The 15,983-nt window shown below is 45.7% G+C and overlaps 1 protein-coding gene across 1 annotated transcript in view; it reads left to right on the top strand.

Moving 5' to 3' along the window:
• Positions 1-15,983, top strand: part of MGAT5B (alpha-1,6-mannosylglycoprotein 6-beta-N-acetylglucosaminyltransferase B) — a 188,155-nt gene that overhangs the window by 153,026 nt on the left and 19,146 nt on the right. Inside the window, exons 12-14 of the mRNA XM_090059720.1 lie at positions 609-764; positions 2,285-2,431; positions 4,503-4,619. Of these exons, the coding sequence (XP_089915846.1) occupies positions 609-764; positions 2,285-2,431; positions 4,503-4,619 (420 nt within the window). The remainder of the gene's footprint in view (positions 1-608; positions 765-2,284; positions 2,432-4,502; positions 4,620-15,983) is intronic.

Below are 15,983 nucleotides of genomic sequence, written 5' to 3'. Positions count from 1 at the left end.
ATAAACTCTTCCCACCACTTCACAGTGATATGAGATCATAACATTCGATTGTATTATGGAGGATTTGGGACTTCCTCTGGATCCACTACTGATGTATGGCAGGACCAAGATATTGGCCTAGACAAATTATTAGGCCCAGATTTTCCAAAGTACGTAGATGCTGGCATCAGTGGTTGCTAGGTGCCTAAATAACATTGAGAATCTGGGTCTTCTGTGTTCTAATTTGTCATTTCTTATCAGTTTTTGTGCATTTGGGTAGATCCTACACTCAAGTACCTCAAACCCGATTCAAGGACTCTACTCTTAGTCCAGAGTAATCCATGCCATTCAACAGGATTGTACTAGTGTGAAATCAGTGACAGTCCAAGAGCCCTAAAATTCCACCTTCCTTGCAGGGGGATTCCATGCTGTGCAGACTGAATCCCATTGCATGATGGTGAGTCCTTCCCTGTAAATGAAGACAGTCTTTCCTTGCTAGATAGGAGGACTTCAAAGGCTCCAGGACAGAGATCAGACTTAGGCCCCTTCCCTTTCTCTTGGCAGCATGGAATCAAGTAAGTCTTTTGGGGATCTCACGTTCATCTGACTTTCTTTGCTTTCTTCTTCAGGGCAAAGAGAAGTTCCTGGCCATCCTCAACAAGTATATGGAAATCCACGGCACTGTTTATTATGAAACCCAACGTCCTCCTGAGGTCCCAGCCTTTGTCAAGAACCATGGCCTTTTGCCACAGCATGAATTCCAGCAGCTGCTGAGAAAAGCCAAGGTATACAATGGGCGGTCAGGCCTTTCACAGGGAATTCTGACAAAGTCCAAAGTTATCCTCCTATAGATCAGCTAGGTGGTACGGAGGTAGAGCAGAGTTGCCCTGGGAAATGTAATCTAATTAGAAGAAGAGAAGAAATCCATTATCTGAAGATCTTTTAGCCTTCCATGGATTGCAGGCCACAGCAACAGCACTAATTATCCAGGAGCTGAGCTGAGAAAATAATTGCAACTGAGAATTAAATCTGACAAGTTTTTCTTTTTCACAAATTGTCTGTAGACAGATCACAAAACTCTCCAATCCTTTTATTATTCAAAATTAGCTGCTAATTTTTTCCAGCAGTGATAGTCATGATTTTTGGTTTTCAGGCCATTTGAAATGTGAATTGTGCAATCAGGTACAAGGTTCACACTGTGATCTCTGTAACTAATTTCTTTCATTTATGTAGCTAAAATGTAGGCAAATGACTTGCATAAATGGCCAACACGGCTCCAAGGTAAGGACTGATGGTTAGATTGCCCAGTTTATACTTTGTTAGTTAATTATATAACTCATCCACTGGGAAACAGAAATAATGCTGCATGACTTACGTGGCTAATCAAAGATGGTACAAATAGTGAAAAATGTGGAATATGCTTTTGGGAGCTATTTCAACTTTAAAATCCTTTTTGCAAACTCTTGGAGTAGTAGAGCTTGAGCAAAGTGAGAAGGTCACAGGTGTGACAGCACACTGATATTCCCTTTAAGGTTTCGATGAATAATCACAGGACAGTTTTGCTAATACTTACTCATCTGTGCTCTGGAGTTGGATCTCTGTGATGTTATAGCAGCCCGATGGTCCCAAAATGCCATGCCTTTCCTATTACTGCCTCTCTATTGGTTAGAGTCAGGTAGAGTATATGCTTCCCCACCCACCACTCACACTCTCACACTGTCCATCCACTGATATGCTCCCCCCCCCACCTCATGTTCTAGCTGGTGGCTTTTCCTATGTAATGACTTCCTACTATGCTTTCATTATGTGATCGGTTAGCATGCACTGGCAAGATCCTTGTAGCCTGTGATCAGGAAATAAAGCCAGGGCACTGGATGGCAGCTCATGAATTTAAGGCCCTTCCCCGCCTGGATCCATGACTCTTTTAGTCAGGAAGCTCTTTAGAATTATAGCAAATCTTTCCTTGTGGAATCAGTGGGAAAATTCCACTAGATGTAATTTCCATTGACATTAATGGCCCAGGGTTGAAAATATACTGTGTGCAAACTGGCATTCACAAGGACCTAATTTTTGAGAGACACTTTTAACACATTTAAGCTATTTATGAATTAAAATAAAAGACTCATCAAGAGCTTGGTTGTATCAGGCTCCAGGAGAGCAGAGCTGAACGCCAAGTGTGGAGCTTGCTGAACTTGAACTGGTGAGTCAGGTGAAGCGTAGGGTTGCCAAGGTCTGGGCAACAATATTCTTGGTTCATATTCACCCAGGGTTTTTCTTTTTCTTTTTTTTTTTTTGCTTCCTACAGCTCTTCATAGGCTTTGGGTTCCCATATGAAGGTCCTGCCCCTTTGGAAGCCATAGCCAATGGTTGTGTTTTCCTGCAGTCCCGTTTCAATCCACCACACAGCTCCCTCAATCACGAATTCTTCCGGGGGAAGCCTACATCAAGAGAGGTAATTTTGCTTACATGATTCTACAATATTGAACAATGACAATATATCAGATAGCCACGTTGTTTGCTTCTGGATTTGAACTAGAGAAGGGGATCAGCTGCAAAATTCAGATATTGATCAAAGCCTCCTCCAATTTCAAGAGAATGGTACCTAGGATAAATGTAATATTTTGCCCTCTCCATCTTAACTGCAGCCTGCCAAGATCTGGGGAGGTGAGATAACCTGGAATCTGGGTTTAGTTCTCAGTTTTACAAAATAAAACCTGAGCAAAGAGACTTTTGCCAAAAACTCATGTAACTTGGCCACAGCTTGACCCCCTCGTCCCCACGTCCGGGATTGAAATTCCCAGGAAAATTTGGGCCTGAACTCAAAATAGGAATGAAAGTTGTTTTGCAGAGGGAAGAAAAACCCACCCTCTTGGGCTACAAATGCAATCTGAGTGTAGCGGGAGCTCTTTCAAATTTAAAAGGTTGAGCAAATTGAACCTTGTATTATTAATAAAGTGGATAAAGCAATGTAAATCTATGCTTCCCTGTTGAGAAATTTCTCCCACTGGCCACACCAAGGAGCTCAATCTCTGTTTTTCTTTCAGACACATTAGACTCAATCGTAAAGCACCCTCTCTTCTCTCCCCACCTCCACTACTAGCCCCTTTTCTGCCTGTCCCCAGACTGAACTGCAGCAGTCGGTCCATTAGCCATTCTTACAGTGTGGTGGGTGCCCACTCACATCCCATTTATCTCACTGACCTGTGGAGACAGAGAAAGGCTGCTGTAATTAGCTCCTGAAACATTAATTCTCCTCGTCTGCAGCCTGTCCATTTTCCCAACAATACTGTAACTTACACTGATATTGGGAGGGCTTGACTTGGTCCTTAATGACTTGCTGAAGGCTGTCAGAGGCAAACAGTTCCTAAAAAGAGTGTACATGCGTATGTGTGAGACAGAAGACTTACTGCTGCTCATTTTGTTTTATGTCTTAAAAGAGCCAAGCCGGCCATCCTGAGCCACTCTCGCTAGGGAGAAGCATGACCGGAAAAAGATACAACTCATTGCTATCATTCCTCTGCGTATTCACCTTTGAGCCTTCTGGGGAGGGTCCAGGGAGGTCTTGGGTTTTATAGTTTGTGTCTGAGTCTAGCTGGTTGGTTGATTTGTTAGAAGAATGAGAGGGTTAATTCAGACTGAGCCTCTTGGTTGTGTGATGGATGGCCCTGCCTTTTGGTTCAGCTGGTGCTGTATCCTCTTTAGCCCACTGCCAGGTTTACTCAGCTCTCGTTCTTCAGGGAGTTGAGAAGTGAGCTTTGTGCTGCACTCTGAGGATGACAAGTGACATTGTCTCAGGCCTGCTGTTGAGAAGCCTCCCCCTGTGGCAGCAGGGTCGTTTGACTCTATATGCTGAACTAGAAGTGGATTTGGAAAGTCAGGCTCCCTCCAGAAAACAGCAGAAATGTTGAGGATGCACACATAATGTTGAGGTGATGTTGTTGCCATGATGGTCCAGGAGATATAGGAGAGGCAAGAATTCTTGTGGGTGATACAATTTATTGGACCAACTGAAAGGTTGGTACAGATATAGGCAAGCTTTCTTATGTCACAGCACCCTTCCTCAGGCCTCACTGTGTGTAAGTGGAGAAATCTTCTTCCCTCTCACTTAGCACCAGCCCAAGAATGGACAAATCAGAGTGGCTCTTGGTCTTGGAAAACCTTGATAATTAAGGTGCACCTAGGACTGGTTCCTATTTGAGTTGGATTTTCTCTGATTCACTGAAACTGAGATTTTTGTGGCTGCCAAGAAGATTTCAAGCCCCAGTTCTCATGAATATTAATGTGAATGGGGTGTCTAGATTCATTAGATAATTGTATGGTGTTTTAAATCTTTAGAGGGTGGGGAGTATTTGGATTAAATACTCCACTTTGGGCCTATCTTGTCCTTCAGTAGCTTTTTCACCAGCGTCCCTACTGCCATTATCTCACCCCTCCCAGTGCCTAGCTGCAGGGAGGTCATTGCTTGTGGTTACAGCACTTCCTTTACAGAATGTGAAGCAGTTGGTATTTGTTTCATTTTTCAGGTATCCTCCCAACACCCCTATGTTGAGGACTTCATTGGGAAGCCTCATGTATGGACAGTGGACTACAATAACTCTGAGGAGTTCGAAGCTGCTATCAAAGCAATTATGAGGACCAAGGTAATTCCTGCCACAATTCATTAAAACAATGAGAGAACCTCATCCATTGTTGAGTATGGCCAGCCAGTTTTCCAGGAGTTAATGGCACAAGGAACTGCTAGCAGTCCAGTTGTCCCTATGAGACTTCCCCAGCATTTGGAGTCTTTTCTTTCTAGTCGCCTCATAAAATGTTGTCATGTGCTAGCCAGGACTCCCAGGATCCTGTTCTTGAGTCTCAGTGGGGCTTGTGTTCCTAAATCAGCCTAGCTCAGACCTTCAAAGGTGTTCCAGGCACCTGAATACCTTTCAAGGCCTGGGCCGCAGGCTTTTCTGGAGCTGAAATAAGTAAAATCTGTACAGTTAGTAGGGCTGTGCAAAATTTGGCCCACTGTTTCGTTTTGACACTGTTTTGACTTGTTTCGAGCTTGAAACAGCAAAATCAAAATGAAACGAAGGGCTTCAAAACAGCCTCAAAATGTTTCAACTGCCCTTGTTTCATTTTGAAACTTTCAGAACGTTTTGAGTTTCAAACCTGAAGCTGGGCTTGCCTGCAGGGAGACAGAAAGAAAGAAAAGGGAGGGGGAAGAGGGAGGAAGGACCTCTCTGATACTGACTGTGACTGTTTGGCTGCCTGAGATGCTGCTGGTGCTACATACTATGTTATTACCTGTTGTCATTTAAAGGGGTGGACTGGATGGAGGCTGTAGGGGAGGAGGAGGCCTCACTGGGGCACACTACCGTGTTGTGTAGAAGCCCCAGTGCCAGTGAGGGCGTGCCTTCACACACACACGCGCGTGCACACACACACACATACACACACACACACACACACACACGTCATGAGTTTTGCTTGTCAACAGCTTGAGGTACAGTTTCCCAGAAACCCCTGCACCTATCTCCTTGAAACTTGGCAGGCTTTGTGGCCTCCACAGGGGCTACCATCCATCCCTGCAGTTTCCTCGCCCCCCGTGACTTCACAATTACAAGTGACATTAAGTTTTGCTTTCAAGAATTTGAGGTCCGGTTTCCCAGAAACCCCAACACCTATCTCCTTGAAGCTTGGCAGGCTTCATGCCCTCAGAAGGGTCTACTATCCCTGATGTTTCCATACAAATCTGCCATAAAATGACAAAGTTGTAGGCAGTTTTGTGCTTTCCCATTATATCCTATGGGCGAAACGTCAAAACAGCATCAAAACAGCAAAGTTTTGACTAAATGAAACGGAACAGTGGTTTTGAAACAAAACTAAACACTGGCCCAGTGAAGCGGAAGTTGAAACAAAACGGTGCTGTTTCCCACAGCCCTAATAATAGTTAATCATTTGAAGGCTCACCCATCAGTTGTGAGCCCTTGCTATGGGGAACCCAGACTTGGCAATTCTGTCTCAGTTCCAGTGTAGGCCTTCAGCTGTAGATAATAGAGGTCAACCTAAGGACTGGGTGCTACGCTCTTACATATTTGGGTACATCACTGACATTTCTTCATGGCAGAAACTGAACTTTGGAACAGCTTTCAATTAATGTCCCCTCTTCAACTCTTCCTCATCATCTCTTTCCCCATCCGTCAGAGAGTTAACCCTTTCATGTAACCAGGATGCATTCTTCCCATCATGACCCCTCTTTCCAGTGCTGGGATATTCAAAAAGCATTAGCTACCACTGACCCTTCCCCCATGCAAGGAGACAGTTTACTTTGTCTGTCCCATATCTCTCCATGCGAGTGCTATAAGAGCTACAGATCACTTTTCATCTACCATTTCCCTGCCACTTTTCATTTGACTATTAATAATTGTGATTTGTTAAAGAACAATTCAATAACAATAGGAAAATCCCCATGTTCCCTTATTTTTTTTAACCAATGCAGCAAAAAAAAAAAAAAAAACCTTTGAAAGATGCAGCACCTACTTTGTAAGCTGACTTGGAGACTTAAAAACATACTCGTCATGAATATTTACCTCTCTGGCAGCAGGAGCCTTTCAAGTTGTCCAAATTATTAAAGTCAATTTTCCTGGAGGGGATAAAAGTGCTGATCTCCATTTTGCTCACAATTTGCTTTGGGTAGGATAAGGTGTCCCTGTTGTTACAAAGATGATATACCACAAAACAGCATCTTAATAAATCATGGTTTGGGTCTGGCTCAGACTGACAGGAGTCAGGAAATTCTCTAGCTCCTTCAGAGGGGGTGTTTTGGGAAGAATTTTTGAAGTAATGTCTATGCAGTGAGGCAGCATTACACCGAGATACATGAGCTCCCTCTGCACATAGCAGCTTCCAAAACAGAGATAGTACAGCTGTATCCCTGCAGTGCTGTGCTTAGGAAAATAAACTCAGCTGCTGAGAAGATCTTCTTAGCAAAGGACTAGTCACGGACATGGTAATACTGCTTGGACTTCCAAAGTTGGTGTGGGCAAAACCAGTTTGGGTGTTCCTTGGTGACCGTGCAAGAGTGGAGGTCTGCTCCCTAGGGCGTAAACCCTGCTATGTAGCACCCTCCTGCTGAGAAGGGACCAGAGCGGGGAAGTTTCTTGGGTCCATTCAGCCCTTGAGTTCTCTGTGAAATTGCCATTCATCAGGCAGATCTTCCCTAGTGGGGGCAGCTTTGTGAATCCCACCTGCTCTCTTCACAGCCACCGCACCTCAGCATCAGCTGGAACAGATCTGTTCACTTACAGGGGAAAAGACCACAGCCCTTGAGTCATCCATCTCCTCCCCTGCAATGAACTTCCAGGTTCAGGAATCCCCTTAAACCTCTGATCACTTAATGTTCTCATTTAGTAAAATGTCTTGGGGAAACCTCCAGCCACAGCACAATGGCATTCACACCAGCTAAGTGTCTTCCCCTCAAAGGTCTTGAAATTATATGGAAAAAAATACATTTACTGAAAACAACCATTTGAAGAGATGTTCCTCTGTTCTCTCACCTGCTGAGGCCTGAAACTAGGACAGCCTGATTTCCCCGCATGGTTTGAGGGCACCACTGGCATCCAAAGCTGAGGAACCCACATTTCCTGATCTCACTGCATCACCTGTTTCCCATGCTTTGAGGGTTGGCTGTTGTCTTTGGGAAGCACGAGGTAGCCTGAGGGCAACACATGGTGAAGGCAGTCAAAGGACTACCATATATTTCTTGGCTGGTGACTTCTCAAACGCAGATCCAGAACTGACTGAGGAATGCCAAGCAATAGATACTTGAAGCCAGATCTGCTGGTATCAATCTGCATAGCTCTATAGAAGTCCATGGAGCTACACTAACTTGCACCCACTGAGCATCTGCCCCTTTATTTCCTCTCACTGAAGCGCTTTCTGAGCCATTCCTCTGCTGGTACCAGGGGTGCTGAAACCCAGTGGTTCCTGGCTAGAGAGCCTTGCTTTTCTACTCAGGGTTATACCAGTAGCCAAATGTGGGGTCAAGAAGGATATTTTTTTCTGTGGGTCAGGTTGGCACAGACTATGAGAGGTCTGCTTTCTTCTGTAGCATGGGACATGATCCTTGGCCTGTGGTCTTCTGAGCATGTGTTACCCACGACTTGCCAGCTAGTGAAGTGGCAGAGCACTGGCAGCGCTCTCACCTCTCCTGCTTTTACCTGTGGCATGTTGTAGGGGGTTCCTAGTGATTCTGGTTTCTTGCCTTGTAGTTGTATGCGAGGTCTGAAGCGGTGAGTACTGTGCTCCTGTGTACATGCTAGGTATTCGTAATCCTCTGACAACAGGGTCTTCTCTCCCATAGATCAGTGGACCCCTACGGCAAAGTTCTTCATTAGCTGAGGCAAAAGTAGAAACAAATGGCAGATGTTCTCAGCTGCCTTCTGGGAGCAGGGGGATCCTTGCTGGAAGCAGCATGAATGAAGTCATGTCCAGTCAATTGTGGTTTCCCTCACTGAGCTCTCTTGGCTACGTACAAACAGTCTGAAGCAACCCTTGGCTGGACTGGGCAGCGCATGCAGCCAGACAGGGGAGGGAAGTCATAAGGAGCGGTGGAGTTGACCTAAGGCTGTTCCTGATTGCTTGCCAGACTGCAAAATTGGTTCGGCCTCCTGCTCCTGGGGCAGGTTGCACAAATTCCCATGGTTTATCGAGCAGCGGATGGCCCTACTCACAACCCTATGAAGCCAGTGGGAATAGTTGGGTTCCCCCTTATACCCCCACCCCACCATGGGAACAATTTCTAAACAAAGGTCATGAGAAAAGCCTTCTAGCAGCCTCTTAAAAAGAAGAGCATAGATACATCTTCATTATGTTGCTTATTACTAGGTTGATGTGTCTATAGTACTGGGAAAGACTGAACAAGGAAGAGATAAGGTGAGATGAGTAGGAAGAGAATGACTTGTGCTGTCTGAGGTGACTAAATGCACCAATAAAAGACTAAAAACTAAAAGACTGATCTAAGTATTTGGGAAGGGCCCCAGGAAACAGAAATAAACCTTCCATTATGTGTCTAGAGCAGTGATTCTCAACCAGGGTGCTGAGGCATCTTGGGGTGCCCTGAGATCCTTTGAAGGGTGCCATGAAGTGTGTGGAGCTAAGCAAGGTATGTGGATATAAGCAGATAAGTGCAGAATTAGGCTTGTCCCTGCCTGGCCAATCCCCCAGCCTCTCTTCAAGGAGGTGTAAGCACTGTAATAATTAGGCCAGTTTTTGAAATTGAGTGCTACTCAATTTACAAACTTATGGAGGAGGGTGCCTTGAGTGCATCGGGGGGTACCTCAGGTCCAAAAAAAGTTGAGAGCAATTGGTTTGGAGGCTAGAGCATCTAACTTACTGCAAACCATTGATATGTAGTCCCATAATAACAGTGCTCCAGAGAACAGCAGAAAGGGCTACCCTGTAGTCAGCACTCTTCCTGGAATTACCACACTTACACATGGTCTTTCCTTGCTCTGGAGCTGACAGCTAGCTGGCATTGTGACACCATTAGACATGGAAGCAGAGATGCCGGTCTCCATATGACAGCTTGTTGGAAGTGAGGTCCTTGGTAACTATTTCTGCAGATTCAAAGGGCACAGCTTGCTTTGGTCTGGCCTCTTCTCTGTTCTTCCAGAAGACTGCAAAGAACATAGTGAGCCACCTTATAGAGATATTTGTCATTTTTTCACCTCCATAGCAGAATCTCAGTTAAAATTAAATTAAAAATAATTATGTCCCTGCTGCTGGGCTGCCTACCCAGCTGTCACCGAAAATTGCAGCAAACGGCATTGATTGACCCAGCGCCATCTGTGCTGGTGAAATGTTCCGAAAGAGAGGGGAACACAGCTGCTGAGCTGGTGTTTAAAGGCTATCTGCATCGCATTCCCTGCATGTAGCATAATGGCTTAATGGAGGTCATGTCTTTCCAGCAGCTGTGCAGAGTCAGCAGGAAACCACGGACTCTAAAAAAACCCCACCTCTCTATCCAGCCATGTAAGAGGTCTTACCTCTCTGCAGAAGGACAGTGATAGATGATCCTTTCCTTTCTGAATAGTTAAATGCATGGGATATGGGTTTAGTGTAGTAGTCTCTGGGGTTTTTTGGAATGTGGGCTTTGATTCCCTGGCACCCTGACCCTTAGTTACACTCGCACACAGTGGGCATGAAGTGCTGCTCTCCTGATCTGGGAGTGGTTTATATCTGCTCTGTGTTCAGACTGCACTGATGCGTAAAGGACAACACAGATTTCAAGGTAATGCAGAGTCAAGCCAGTGGTGTCAGTGCCTTGTCAAAGTCCCTAACAAGCATTGAGCTTGATCACCTTTCATCCGCAGGTGCTTCATAAAGCCACTTCCAGTAGTGCAACAAGCACTGGGCACCCACCAGCTGTGGGCATCCACTTAGAGAGGGCACATACATGGCAGTTGCTGCCCCTGCTGGCCTGGGCTCAGACACTGGCTGTTATGCCTCTGGCCAGTCCATGTCATGGCTTTAGTTGAGAGGCCCGAGACCAGGATAAACCTTTAGGTGTGGTTTGGGAGTCACATGTTCAGGGGGAGCTGAGTAGGCCACAGACAGATGGTATCACAGGGCAGGGATTCAGGTGTCCTGGCAGAGCTGCATGTGGCTGAGGCTGGATGTAGCAGATGGGGCTGCAGGGCAGGAAGCAGGCATGTTGACTGACTGTCTGAAGGAAGCTTGTGCTAGTGCTGTGGGTCCCTCATGTTTCTGAGCATTGAACTAACTCACAGCTTTTTGAGAAAGAGCAAAGAAGGAATAGTGAAGCCTTGCACTGCCCATGCAGTATGACCCCTTCCAAAAGGGGAGTGCATGACTTGTCTTAGCTTCAAAACCCAAGGGCGATTTCTCCTCTCATTTAGATCACTGCTAACTCTCATTTTTTTCCACTGGTAAATGAGAATGACATCTTGGCCCTGTACCAGGAGGCAGTGGGGGACGTTTTAGATGCACAAAGGTTTGTCACAGCGTATATATCTGTACTGCTTCCACGGTGTTGTCAAGACAGCTGCTGAGAAGCATGCCTTACCTACCTGCCCCCTGCTCTCTACATGCCAGACTTGCAGATAAGGCAGTAAAACTGGCCTGAAGGTTAAGGGCCTAAGATGATGCCCCCCACCCACTTCCCTGGGAGCACGGCCAGAGCAGAGCCAAGTCAAGCCCATGAGGGTAGGGTCAGATGCGGGCTGCCCATCCTGCTGCCCTCCCATCAGGAGCCCTGTGCCGGTTGTACCACCATGGCAAGGCACCCCCTGCCCACCCAGCAGCAGTGGGGGGCACAACTCCATGCCTCTGCCCCCACTACTGCCAGGTGGGCATGGGGTATCTTGCCATGGTGCCACGGCCAGCATGGGGCTCCCAGAGGGAGGGCAGCAGGGCAGGGAGCCCCAAGCCTGCAGTGGGCAGCCTACATTTGCCCCATGCACAAATCTGGGGGGTACATGCTCCTCATGCCCCTCTTCCTGGGAATGTGCACACAGGCAGGGAGCTGCCTTGCCCACCTCCTCAGGGATGAGCTGCCCATGGCTCTGTCCCACTCTCAGCCCCGGCCACGGGCCCCATGCACTGCCCTGGCTGGGCAGCACCTCCAGGCCCAGTCCCTGCCCCACTCCCTACCTCACTGTAGGGGCCTCAATCTGCTCCCCCACCCCTCCCCATAAACTTACCTGGGGAAGCTGCTCTCCACCACTGTCTGGGGCTGTATTCCTGGCCATGTGCATGTGTGTGCATACACACATGCACAGGGCACCCCCTGCGTCCCGCTTCCAGCACCAGCAGCCCCTTGTGCACTGGAACTCTGCCAGCCTGCTAGGGAAAACCTGCCATTTCCTGCATTTTTCCACAGTGAACAAAAAACCCGGATCCCTGCACAATAATAGGAATCCGGGACGAATGCTGTCCCAGAGTTATGTAGCCTAGGACTGGAACTTGATGTTCCCATTTTGGGACTGTCCTGCTCAACTGGGGCAGGTGGTCACCCTACACTCTTCTTCTCAGTGCCCTCAGGCCCCCATGTGCTCAGTACTTATGCATTTACCCATGCATCTTGAATGGCAATTAACTTGAATTAGCCACTATTGTCCCGAGGCAAAGTGCTAATTCAAGTGCTTTATATGTAATTAAGATGGGATGATGACCTTGACCGTCTGTAAGATCCTAAGATAAAAGGCTGTCCCCGGAGAAATCCAACATCGTTTTTTAGACGCAGAAAAACCACAACAGGTCAGAAAGCTTTTATCTCTATGGATTCTTATTCAAGATCTCTGGGGTTATGTTGTAAACCATGTTTGCCCACCTAACAGTGATAACACCGCATGGCATGCCGCAGCAGTCTTGAAAGGCTCTCATGGCGTCCTCCAGTATCATAGCACCTGGTTGAGAATCACTGATATAGACACAGCCGAAGTGCCTGAGTCACCTATGGAAAATGGACTTCGATTCCGAAGTCACGTAGATGACTTTGAATTGCTACCTTTTGTCTTCACACTGTAAAATAAATGGATTTATGAAACTCTTCATAAGAAGCTGGTCACTATGTCCTGCTAAATTGGTGAACTACAGGACTTCTAATTTGCATTCCAAGTACAGGTAGGTTACAGCCATTATCTACTGAGCCAAACAAGAGAACTTGGGTATTTCAGATTAGACCGTAGCTTAAAAATAAAGGGGAAATGTGGACCTCTTTGAAGTCAACATGAGATTTGTTATTGAGTTGAGTTCATTGAGATCTGGATTTCATTTAAAATGAGCTGCTACCAAATTAACCCATTTATGTTGCCAATATATTAGTTCGGGTTTATAGGTTCTCTCCCTCAGGCTGTATAAGTTGTTCTTGCAAATGCCACTCAGGGTCAGTCTTATAAGATTCTTCCCTCTTTGCTTAATTCCATGTCTTAAATAACTAATCACCTAACAGAAAGAGAAAGCAAAGATAAAACCAGCGCTTCTATAAATCTAGCACAAAGTATCAGTAAAGTATTTACAGCTAATGCAGGGGAGTTAAGGTCAAGGATCCAAATCTGCTCTGCATTCACCCCAATGCGATGTCATTTTCTGGGAGCTCCCAGCATGATACCTGCAATGGAAATAAAGAGAAATTTAGGGGCTGATATTCAGAGCACTGAACACCTGCAGCTCCTCGGAAACTCTGCCGATGATAACGGTGACCTCTAGGTTAAGCTCGCTCTTAGCAAGTAGAAGGTAGGATTTGCCGAATGCTCTGGATTGCGAGAGACCTACCGAACTCTTGGAAGTGTGGAATCCATGACTGTAGTCGAGCAATTCTTTCAATCAGCGACCATTTTCTTCCTTTCCTTCTTATTGCTGAAGGTACAATCTTTTCTAAACCACAGCATTTCCCAGCTATGTGCTCAGTTTACTTCTAACCTAAACCTTTATTAAGAGTTATTCTCGATTTAAGGCTCAATAGCTAGTGATTTCTGTGGAAGAATGTGGTGCCTCACATTCGTGAGCCATGAGTGCAGAAGTGTCCCCAAGGAGGGGACGAGGTGAGGAATCAGCTGACCCCCTCACCCCACCCCAAATGTCTCCATGGTGCCAGGAAATGTTGTGTGTAGACATAGTGCACAAATGGGCACATCCCTTGCAGACCTGCTTGGACTCCCCAAATGAAATCTCTGGGTCTGTCCCCGAGTATCCTCAGAGCTCAAAAGCAACCACCATAACTGGGGATCACTTTGATGGCTACCTCAGAAAGATGTCAAAGGTTGAAAAAAACTCCTGGAGACTGAAGTCCCCTCTTGCTCTCAGCCACATGAGATCCATCAAAGCCCTGTTGCAGCCAGCAAAGCAGGTGGGCACGTATGTAAGTAACCTGACTTCCACAAGAGTTAAGCTTCTGCTAAAAGACTGACTTATTTGGTTTGTTGTATTAGGGCCTAAAAGAGGAATAAAGCTTCAGCAAAGCATGAATAAGTTTTTCCTGGCCTGACCTGAATCTGTCTTATGGCAAGAGATATTTAGCCTTCATGGCTAGCAATCTGGATCCTAGGGCTAGTCTTAAGGGTCTAAAGCCGAGTACACAGAAACCCGGCCATTGACCTGAGAAGGTTTTACATCAGCTCCTAAATCTTGAAAAGACTAAAAAGAGCAGCTAATGCCACAATACTGTTTTTTTAAAGTGCAACAACTCCAGAGGCAAGTCATTTTTTTCTGCTGGATAGTGTCTGATTAAACTAATCCTTTAACACATTAGCGCTCCTTTTTTAAAGATGTTGTATAAACCCTCTGGAAACGGGGAGAGAATGTAAAGCAACTTCCATTTATTTTTTAAAAGGCTAGTTTATTAGAGATGCTGTCAGAGCAATTAGGCCTAAACATTGACCTAGCTTAAAAGCCTTATTATGGGCTTTGGCTATGGGAATCCCCTGGTGTTTTGTCTTTAAAATAATGTTGGCTGCAGCAGGAAATGAAAACAAAATCCAGTGGCAGGGGGGAGGAGAAGGCGATTAGGTCCTCAGCCTGGCTGAATTGCTGAGGGTTGCTCTTTGCAGGATGAGTCATGACCAGGGATCCTAGTTTTCCACTGGGGAATAAAGCAAAAAAATCTCCATTTAACAAACCCAAAAATCCATGTTTTTCCACAACCTATGGAAAGCACAACAGCATCCCACAGAGAGCAGCGCCATTTCTGCTCTCTCTTATTTTTCCCACGGTTTTCCTGACTCAGCCCATCAATGGCAAACCTCCCATCACTGACTGGCCGAGAGGCAAACACTGTGGCAAAAATAAGAGAGAGCAGAAATGGCGCCGTTTGTCACGCTTTTGATAGATTGTGGAAAAACACAGATTCTGAGTTTTTCCAAGGTTTTCCATAGTGAATGGAGAATTGGATCCCTGGTCATGACTAGAGCTGGGTGGAATTTTTTAATTACACCTTTTTGGGAAAAATACAGATTTGATGACACCCAAATGTTTTGAAAATGTGCCTGTTTCCACGAAATAGGTGCCTTTTTTTTTTTTAAAGCCCAGTTTTTTTACTTCATTCCAAAATTTTCAGAACTAAATGTTAGGATTTTTTAGTTCAGAGTAAGTTTTGGTTTCAAAATTTCCTTCGAATTGATTAAAAATATATTATCCCCACCCAACAACTTAGGAATTTGAAAAGAAATGTTGCACGTTAGTCAAACCAACTGATTAGGCTGAACTGAAAAGGCTGCATCTTTTGAACCACGTTCATGTTGGGTTAACCTGAAACAAACTTTGTGTAACTGCCAATGAACCGAGAAAAAACAGTTGCCACCCAAGTGTCACAAGTTTCAAGGCTTTCTCCAGGCTGTGCCTTAAATGACTCAGGAAGCCAAAAGATGCCTCCAGGCCTATGTTGGATTTTCCATGGAAGTGGATTTTCTTAGTCGTTGGTCTCAGGTGCCCCTAAGACGACAGGTGTGCTGTGTTGCCATGAGTGTGTGTGTGTAGAGAGAAGAGCTTTCATGAGCATCAGATGCTGAAGCACAATGGGAATGAGGATGAAGGATTCTGATGGGCGTGCAGGGAGGGTCCGTTTTAGGAGCCATCAATCTGGTGAAGATCTTAATGTCAAAAGGGGAGAAACCCTGGCTGGACTTGATGATCTTCTGAGGTCCCTTCCAGCCCTAATGTCTATGAAATGTATGAAAGGGTTCTGCCTGTCTAATGAGTTGGCAGATGTTTTCAGTGTGGCTCACATTTTAATACAAGATCATCTTGTGTCTCCTCTTTGACTCATGTCGGCACGCACAGCCTCCACACCCATTCACGGCTGTGTAACCACTTGAAGGCAACTTACAGTAATTGTTCCCACAGAAAGTTAATATCAGAAAAGTGTCAAATGTCATTTTAGCTGTGAGCTGCTCCAATAACTACTTGGTGCTCATGCACTAGTCTCTCAGCACACCTTTTTTTTTAAAATTTTTTAAATTTTTTGCACCGGTCCTGGAAGCACTGCAATACTAGGTCAATGCATG

The sequence above is a fragment of the Crocodylus siamensis genome, chromosome 8, assembly GCF_052110815.1.
Source record: "Crocodylus siamensis isolate JL-2025a chromosome 8, ASM5211081v1, whole genome shotgun sequence".
Taxonomy (NCBI): domain Eukaryota; kingdom Metazoa; phylum Chordata; order Crocodylia; family Crocodylidae; genus Crocodylus; species Crocodylus siamensis.
The sequence above is the reverse complement of the archived record's forward strand: the minus strand, read 5'-3'. Positions and strand labels throughout refer to the sequence as shown.